Source organism: Tetrao urogallus, assembly GCF_951394365.1.
Source record: "Tetrao urogallus genome assembly, chromosome: Z".
NCBI classification, from domain to species: Eukaryota; Metazoa; Chordata; class Aves; order Galliformes; family Phasianidae; genus Tetrao; species Tetrao urogallus.
In genome coordinates, this window is record NC_136816.1 from 41,453,408 (window position 1) to 41,463,456 (window position 10,049).

The 10,049-nt window shown below is 39.8% G+C and overlaps 1 protein-coding gene across 2 annotated transcripts in view; it reads left to right on the plus strand.

Annotated features, from left to right (window-relative positions):
• SLC24A2 (solute carrier family 24 member 2) overlaps window positions 1-2,734 on the plus strand; it is a gene marked incomplete at both ends in the record, with an annotated part of 102,008 nt that extends 99,274 nt beyond the window's left edge. For both annotated transcript variants that reach the window (XM_079548437.1, XM_079548438.1), the window contains 2 exons: window positions 242-408; window positions 2,485-2,734. In XM_079548437.1, coding sequence (XP_079404563.1) covers window positions 242-408; window positions 2,485-2,734 — 417 coding nt within the window. The remainder of the gene's footprint in view (window positions 1-241; window positions 409-2,484) is intronic.
• Window positions 2,735-10,049: the final 7,315 nt, after the last annotated feature.

The following is a 10,049-nucleotide window of genomic DNA, read 5'->3' on the forward strand; positions in this document are numbered from 1 at the left end:
AGCTGTGATTGTCCTGACCACAGGATTTGATCACTCTGGTAACATCAGCAGCTACTTGTCAATGCCTACTGATTTTCTGTGAAAACAGTAATTCTCCAATCCTGATTGTATTCTCCAAGACAATCAGGAAACTCCAGGATAATATTCCTTACTAAGCAGCTTTATAGCAGAAAACATGTCTCCACCACAGGACTGCAACTTATGTGTGTTTTTTTTTCTGTTTTTGCTCAAACCTTTTTAGGTTGGAGAAACCATTGGTATTAGTGAAGAAATCATGGGCTTGACTATTTTAGCTGCTGGCACATCCATTCCTGACCTTATTACCAGTGTTATTGTAGCACGCAAAGGTCTGGGGGACATGGCTGTATCCAGTTCTGTTGGAAGCAACATCTTTGACATCACAGTGGGGTAAGTCCTATAGCAAGAAAGCTGTGTTTTAAAAACTTTTTTGTTCTTAGCATTGTTGCCTTAGATTTGTGAAGGCGTTGCGAACAACAGTTTTCTGCTTTTGATTTGAAAAAGTTTGAAAAAGAAAGTGATGACAATAAGCAATGGATGTTACAATTTTATGTGTTCAGAAGTCTATAGACATTTGAATGATGGGCTTGCTACAGACTTGTTGCCTGATTTACTCTTTTATTCATTGCAGAACCTCCTAGGCAGGTAAATTGCACTTGAAGTAATTCAAAGGCTTTGTTCCAAGAAGAAATTTTTGAATATGTTTATGCTTTTGTCAGGTCATTCTCTTGAGCTATTATGCATTGAACTTTACTAGGGCTTTCTTTATAACCACTGATCAACAAATAATTCATTGCCTTTACAGTATTCAGTGCATTGTTAAAAACAAGTAGACATCAGTGTCTTGTGTAGCTTTCATGAGCTGTTGTTCTTTATTTTTTATTGTTATTTTATTTTTGTGATTTTTTTAATATATCTGACAAATTCCAAGTTATAAGCAATTGCAAAATTTCTCTTTAACGCACAGGTGTTTTTGTATAGGTCTAACAATGTGAAGCAATGTAGAATTCTGTGGAAATGCTCTGTTTGCTGTTTCACAGAAGCCCTAGGGAAGGGATGTAAGGCATGCAGTTGGGATTCAAGGTCCTGTTTGATCCACTGAAATCAAGCTAGTCCTGGTCTATCCCATGTTATAATTTGTGCCTCAGTATTTCAAAATTGTGCATGAGATGTAAAAACAGAACTGTCTTTATTCCTTCCCATCTTCAGCATAGGTAGAGGCATTGAGAATCATGTCCATGCTCTGTTTTTCTACCTTTGGCTGTTTTTTGCACAAGAGCAGGCCTCTTTGTAATTAGAGTCCAGTCAGAAGAACAGTACAAGTGTGAGCTGCTAAAAATGTACCAGCAGCTGCGCTGGTACTAAATGAGATCCCAAAGTTTAAGGAAACAGCTTTTTTACTCTATTTCTTAGCTAATGCAGTACCTTTGGACGCTGCATAAAAAAATGGGCCATCTTTTTTTTCTCTTAATCCAGAAGCAGGAGGGGTTTGAAATTTTTAGGAAGGGTTTGAATATTTTAGCAACAGACCTGCAAGACTTTTGAAAACCTTATGCATTACGGAGTCTTTCAATCTAGAGTGTGTAGGGTGCATGGCAGAACTTTTCTCTTTGGCGGTACTTTATTTCTGTGATATATATTTTCGTCTCCCTAGCAGCAGAAATGTTGTTGTCCTCTAGCACAGTCTGGTAGACTTAGCCCCTGAACAAATGAAATGGCACAGTGTAGCTGCAGTTTGGTTTAGTTAGCATTGAGGCTGTAGTGAATTATTATCTCTTGAGCTGCTTATTCAAAGCTTGAATGTTGTGAGCTTCTGACAGCTCTCTTCATGCATCCTAAGCCTGCTAAGCTCTGATCGGGGGCTTAAATATTTATTTCAGCTTGACATCTTCCTGAGGGATGTTGCCTCATTCTGTGGCATCAAAGATGAGAAATGTAATGACAGTAAACACAGAAATAGAAATTAAGCTAAGGTTCAGTAGAAGTTCACATTTTTGTGCAGGTTTTATAGTAAATGACTTCATGACTTTGAAGGGATGAATTTTTTGGGTAATGCTTTGTGGAGTGCTGGTTCTTTATGGGAAGGACACATCAGGTGAGTCACCCTTTTGCTGGTGGGCTCTTGAAAAGGCACTGGAAGTACGTTCTTGTGTAGATGGTGCGAAGTCCTAAGCAAACAAAAGAGTCTCCCTACTCACAGGCACATGTTCAATGATTTCTGTCAGCTAGGGGAAATACCATCCACCAGTGTCATAGTGGAAGGAGAGTGGAGAGCCTGAATCCCGTGCTACCACAAGCATGTTGTTAAATCAGATATATGCACACATTAGAAAATTTCATGCCTCATTTTATGAAGCTTCTGGTTGAATTTTGAAGTACCTCCAGAAACTTTCCCTTTTCTAGATCTCTGCTGTTTTTCCAATTTCTCTATTTTTTTTCATATTATTTTTTTTTTCCTTTTTACAGCCTTCCTCTCCCATGGCTCCTGTATGCTGTGATTAACAACTTTTCTCCGGTGACTGTCAGCAGCAATGGTCTGTTCTGTGCGATCGTCCTCCTCTTCATCATGCTGCTGTTTGTCATCCTCTCCATCGCTTTCTGCAAGTGGAGGATGAACAAGTTCCTGGGCTTTCTCATGTTTGGGCTTTATTTCGTGTTCCTGATTGTCAGCGTCCTCCTGGAGGACAAAGTGATCCAGTGTCCTGTCTCCATCTAGTGGAAAGTGCTGATTCTTGAGAAACAAAGCTATAGATGTTTATTTATTCAGTATATATATATCAAAATGAAATGGGAAAAAAAAAAAAAAAGCAAAAAAAAAAAAAAAAAAAAAAAAAAAGCCGTAATGGAAAAAACTGTAAGCCTCCTACCCTTCAGTTTTAAAAGAGAGAAAGAAAGAAAATGATAGAAAGAGAGGAACTTGGAGTAAAGACTGATTGCTGCAAAGCAGTGCGCTCGCACATGGAGCTGTGCCGAGGTGTTCTTCGCTGGCTGCAGAGCAACCTCGCCACTCAGCACTGGGGATGCTGCACATGCACTGAGAGGGTGAAAGCTACTCTTTCTCTAATGCGTATGGTACACGTCCACAGACTTCTTTCTCTCTGTCATAGAACGCACAGATATACGGAGTGCTCATTTCTTTAAGCTATAATCTTCTAAAGGGGAATGCTAATTCTGACTTTGGGGAGGCACCACCTCCCACACACCATGGTATGGGATTTATCTGTTGATCTCCTGATGCTGCTGAGTGGAAAGCGTTTGCTGAGTGCATGAGTTGCAGGAAGGGAAGATCTTGCATGTCTCTTCATTGAAGTGGACTAACATGTTGTGATTTCAGCAGAGCCAGGGAGTTACCAGTGGTTTGATCCTCTGCATCACAGGACTACAACGGCCATCAGCAGGATGTCAGCGATGATTTATTACATCTTGCAAAGCTCTTCAGACTGCTGAAACCCCAGTGCTAGCACTGAAGGGACTGTGTTTGCTGGCCAATATGTGACTGATGCAGATTTTCACTCTATTCACAGGCAAGGCCTGTCCGGGGATTTCTGTCTGGGGATTTGCTGTTTTCTCTGATACCAGTGCAGCATGCAAAGAGATGATACAACTGATGTGTGAACACAGCATTTTTTTCTAATGCAGCAATACTACCAACAGTACCAATGGCTTTCAGATGCTGTTACCATGATGAGTTTGCCTTTTGATGCCAGAAGTAAAAGGCTAATTTGCTTATGCGTAGTATTTCCTACAGAAAATATAGTTATAAAATGGCAGCCTACTTGCTGAGGTGGATATATGCTTTACAAGCTATCTTTTTCCATTACTTGCAGTGTAAAGACCTTCACAGCTACAGATAGTCATTGTTGGAAGAAATACTCAGCTGCTGTACAGAGCTGAGGCAGTTCATTTTGCTCATAAAATCCTTATACTAGGTATGAAAAAATAGTTTAAATGTAGTGGAACTGCAGGAAACCTACATGAAAATTCTTCATTATTGCTGAAAGTGTGAATGTCCAAAGAAGCCTGGGAAGGAGTGAAAATGCAACATTCTTTTACTGAAATCCTGAGAGGAGAGGAGAATTCCCAAAGCTAGAACAAAATATATAATCATAATAACAATAGGGAGAGAGAAAGCTATGCAGTGTTCATGTTTCCTGGATGATTAAAAAATGGGAGAACTGGAACAGGTGTTAAGAAATTATTTCAGATAATCAGTGTTTGCTTCTTCAAGGCTTCCTTTGCAGTTAGAGTTCATGAAATTTCAGTATATATCTGTGACCTGTTTCAGCATTGTTCTGTATTCGTATTGTGCTCACAATGACATTGTAATGCTCGCAGCTGTGTAACAGAAGGCTCAGCACATTTTGTCTCGTCTGTTTTTCTGATGCTGTCATCATGCTTTCCTGCCTGTGTTCCTTGCTGTTTGCTTTTCACTCATCCCCTTGTTGTTACTGTATTCCTATTACATGTGTTTGTACATAACAGTAGATGGCTTGAGTAAGTCCAAGAGTAAGGACTTGAGAGAACACAATGGTAGAGAAAACAGTAAGAAATACACATTAAAAACTATTGAAATATTAATATTGTGAGCTATTATGAAAAAAAAAGTGAAATACTATTGAGCAAAAGCAAGAAAAGTAGGAATTACAATGTCTGTTCCTCATGTCTTATTCTAAGATACTATGTCCTAGTTAAAGAATTGCATTCAGAAGCAGCATTGGATCTTTAGCATACACTTGCAACATCTCTTGCTTCTTAGTGCACTTTGGTGCAAGCTTTTCTCTCATTGGGAGCAAAGAACTATATTTAAAATCCTTTGTTGCTCCAGAATCCTCACCTATATTAACCGTAGTGCTACGGACCTCTTAACATTTGTTTCTGTGTATGTGTGTACGCAAGGGGAAGATTGGTGCAGACATACTTACAGTGTCCTCTGCTGAAAAGAGCAGCAGTTCTGCAAAAGCAAATCTGTGACCCAAATTCTGAGCTCAAATGGAGCCAGTGTCCCAAGAAGCAAAGCTGACTCTGCAGTGTAGCCTGCCCCAGGAGAACCACAAAATGCTTTCTGTTTCTGATGACAGTGCTCAAGGCAGCCTTTTGTGTGACGCAAGTGATTCTTTACCAGGTGAGCAGAGTAAGGCAGTATGACCTACGAGAGGGTGTGCAGGATTGAGATGGGTCTGTGCAGTGTATGTGGCCACTTACAATATACAGAATACTCAGACTCAGTGGTTTACATTTTAAAGCAAGAAACAAAGAAATACCAAGAGTCTGATCTATGTTCAGTGTATTACTCTGTTGTGGTTTTTTGTTTGTTTGTTTTTTTCTCCTGCACATAAATGGGCATCGCAGTGTAATCCATGGAATGAAAAGGAAAAACCCCTACTGGGAGCTGTAAGAGCACACTGATGTGCTCTGCAAAGCTCAGGCAGCAACAGCGAAGTGCTGCCCCACTGAGGGCAGGCAGGGAGTAAGGAGTAAGGGTTGAAAGCCCTGTGCACTGCGAGCATATAATTCCAAAGATGGCATGATTACAGACTGGAGGTATAACTGTGTGTGGCTAAGGCTGCTGTTCTATAATGGCATTCATACACTGTTAAAATGACTGACCTATTTCTTTCCTGGAGGACGCTGTCTTTGTCTGCTTGCCCCTATCAACACTTTTATCTTGGAAGGTATGGGAAGTAATTTTCTTCCCCTTGGGAAGGAGACAGCTCACAGCTCCCACTGCCTTGCATCTGCTGGGCTGGTCGTTATTCAAGCAGCAGGATAACTGCTGCCGTGGCAGCTCACCTCCAGGGATAGAGGGGATTTCAGGTCTGCAATGCTTCCATGAATGTCTGGCTCTGAAAGACACTTGTGTAATTGCTGGAACAAACTTGCAGGATAACTGTGTGCTCTTTGGTTATAAAGCAGTAGCTGTTCTGGTAGGGTAAACAGAGGGAGAATGGAGACCCCTCTTCCCATACAGGAGGAATTTGTAAGCTATGGAAGTGAGGAGCTGAACAAGAAGCTGAGAGCTGCTGTAGCAGTCACTGTATGCCCAGAGCATGCCAGTTGCTAGGACACCCCTGTTTCATAGTGAGAGCAGATAGTTTAACTTCACCCTTTTCTCTCAGGCATCACTGTTTTCCCAACAGAAGGTGTTTCCCACTGTCCATAACCATTTCACTCTTGGATGTGTGAACATTTCTCAGCGTTGTACACCTAGAAATCAAATTGCTGTTTTCAATCAGGAAAAGGTCTGAAAGACTTTATTAGAGAACTGGTTCCTCAGACTGCCTGAATCCTGCATTGCATTACTACACATGGAAGTCTGATGATCATGCACTCATATGCCTGAGCTTATTCAGCCAATGTTGAAAATCTTTTGAGGCATAAAAGTATTATCAATATCAAAATTTGGGCATTAAAATAAAAATCTTGTTATTTCTTAGTGTTTTCTGGCCAGCCCCACATTGGCAGCACAGTAAGGTAAGCATACCCAATAAGGCTTCAGGTTGAGTAGCCAATTCTCCATGCCATCACTACACCTGCGCACAGTTGGTGTTGGACATTATTTTTGGAAGGGATTTCCAGTAACATTCAAGTAAGGTCACGAATCCGATTATAACCTGTTGTGTGCATTTTTAGCACTGACTTCATTGGAATTAAAGAAGAGAATGCAAAATACCATTAAAGTCCTGTGAGAATGTTCTGTTTTACATACACCTGCAGAAAAAGAACAAGAAAAAAAAAAAAAGCAAAAAAAAAAGCCAGCTTCCATTGGCAGAAGATACTGTTCTAGAACCATTAGGGTAGATACTATAGAAGTGTGGTAAGAAATGTTATCTGAAGATGATGTCTTCAGAGCTACATATAGGCATGGAAAAGTCTTTCAGCAAATGCCTGGGCATTTTTTAGTTGTCAGTTTTACTGATAGGTAGTGCTTTTGTGTAATGCAGACAGGCTCTCTGTGCCTGTATGCCTATGCCTATTTATTCAGTAGATGCTGGTGTCTGAGTAATCCTCATGAAACATGAAGCACAGTGAGTGACAAAGAAACTTATCTAACTGTCATTTGATGTTTGTACTGGCAATGAACCTGCCGTGTGATTTCCATTTATGCTACTCTGAAGTAGTTTATGATAATTGTCACTCATGGTACCATTGTGTGTGGATATGAAGGTCCATAAAGAGGTAGATTAAATGTGTGGTTAATCCAAGTACTATAAGAAATAGATGCTTAGAAATCTTTGTACCTTTTGGGCGTTTTTTAAGGGATTATTTCTCTGGTTGTCTTTCATTTCTTTACATATTTTGGGAAAGAGCAGAAATACATTTTTTTTTAATGATTCTCCTCTCAGTAGTAATTCCTTAAGATAGCATCTTAGGATCCATATAATTTATGTTCTGAATCAAATATGAGTCTGTATCAAAGGGGTTTATTTAACCTATAACAAAGAAATAATCCCTTGGCCAACAAGCAGCCCATTGAAATCCAGACGATTTCTGCCAGTTGCAGACAGGTTTTTATCCTAGGATCCTGCATTTCATAAATGCATCCTACAACACACTGATTTGTCCTGGGAGCTGTATTAAAGGAGAAAAAAAAGGCGTTCCCTTTGTTCTTGGAAACCATTATATACCTCTTCTAAATAACAATGACACAACTAACTGAGAAAGAGGCATGGTTAGTTCCTTTGAGCAGGTTATTCTTGTTTTCCTGAAAAGTTTGATGCACTTCTTGCATCAAATTGTAGCAGAAGATACATCAGCAGAAGGCGATTTCCACGTTTCCGAATGTGATAGTTTGCACTGAGATGTGTGGAGCAGAGTCCAGCAGATACGGGCTTCACTCCTGGGTGATGCCAAGATTACTTCTTCTTGAATCTCTTGCTATTCATGAGAATATCATTATTGAGATATTAGTCATTTCTTTTTGGGCTGGGTAGATTAACTTCCAGTCTGAAGTTATTGCACCATCGGATAAAGAAGTCATATATGGATCACAGTCCCATAGTCCAGACGAGTAATGTGGACCCGCTGTGTGTTGCTAATTGTCAGGGACAGGTCACAGGCTCTTGTCTGTTGCTTGTGGATGTGGGTTTTCATTTCATCCAGGCATCACCTGGATTTGTGCGGGCAGCTCACGCTTTCTCCTTGCTGTTGAGCCAGCCTGGCTGGACATAAGCCATCTCTTCTCCAGAAGCCATGTAATCACCTGAGCCCTTGTTCCTGGTCAGCCAGATATGAGTCAGCCCCAGCCTAGAAGCCATGTAACCATTTATAGCATGTGTAGAAGAGATGCGCAGCTGGGCACTCATTCCCAAATGAGCCGTAAGTGGCCAAAGACTAAGAAATGATGTGAGTAGAAAATGGTAAGTGAACTTTACATTCATGTAGATTAATTGCAAATTCACCCCTCATCAAACACAAAACCAACCTAAACGGTGAAATTTGTATGCGTTTTTAAAGATCTTGCACTTTACTACATTTTTTTAACTTTTATTTTATGTCACATAGTTGTCTTAACGCAAAGAGAAGCCATAAGAGCCCAGAAGACTAGCTTTGGGTTTCTAAATAAGGGGATAATGAATTTTAAAGTGAAGAATCCATTTTGCATCTTTGTTTAAGGTATGATATAAAATACCATCAAACAAATGTACAGTAAAGCAGGATCTGGTTTTGCCTTAGTGGAGCTGTGAGTAAGTCAGAGGGAGTTTGCTCATACTCTTGAGATTCCCTGTGAGACTGTACAAAATGCTGCACACTGCCTTTGCAGCAGGAGCTCAGTCCTGCCATGCGTGTTCACCCCAGAAGAAGGAATACAATGCTCGCAGAGTCAGGCCCAAGGACGCAATTAATTCCTCCTGTTACTCCAACACATTGTCTCACCAAGACCACTGTAAAGGAAGACCCCCATAATTTAGAAAGTGCATATAATCCAGGTAATTCCTGTCACATCTTTTCTAGAAGAAAAAAAAAGGTAAGTATTTTATGGTCAGGCTATCCAACACCAATCAAACACTTCTTTTAATCCCCTGTCAAAATCAGGTAGTGTCAAAAAGAATTTGTTTGGATTTGTGTTCATTTCCATTACCAAGATCTCTGTTACGCAGTCCTAATTTTGCAGTCCTGACTCTGGGGAATTGATTCCCGTGAGTGGGAATTATTTCTGTCATTAGAGGTGGCAAGATCAGGCCTCTGTGTTGTCATGTGAAAGTAACCGTAGCATGCTATAACTGACAATCAAATGCTATTTTTGTAATACAGATTTTTTAGCTTGATTGTTTCAATTTGTAGTTTTCATACTTTTCCATCTCTCATTTTCACCTTATTGTGATAAAAACCTGATATCCCCCATCTTACTCGTTTCAAACATAAAAAAAAATACTACCATGGAAGCTGGTCCAAGCAAGCCCCAGAAAATTCCAGTTTTTCTCTTATGTTTATGTGTATGGATCATTACTCACTATATGAAATTCGCTTATTTCTGAATCATTGTATTCTCCGTGATTATAAGTTTGTACATAGTATGAAAGTTATATTTATTTGTACATAGGCTCTCGGAAATAATCCCTTTTATCAACGGTCCTACTTCACTGCATCTACAGAATGTTTCACTGTGTTGTGTACACTTTTTCCACATAAATATGTGAAACTTATGATATTGATACAGCTTTTCATCTAAATCACTTTAAGTAATTAAGTTGTTTAAGTGTGAATAACAATAACAACAATAAATAATAATATAAAAACATTTGACAGCCTGTCACTTTGCTCAGTATTTTCTGTCTTAATTTTCTTGGACCCAGCATGGCTGTGAAAATAGTTTTTTAACTGCTTGCTGAATGAGGATCTGCGTGGCTACTATTAATTGTAAGTGTTAAAGCCTCACTCAGTTGCGTCTGGCCGTGTCACTGTCCTACCTGCTGTGCGTACACGGAGCAAGAAGGACATTTGTGTTTGAGTGAGCTTAAAATCTAGTTAAATGAGAATTTTTCACTAACAATCCAGTATGAATCTACCAGACAACAACTTCCTGAAGGTTG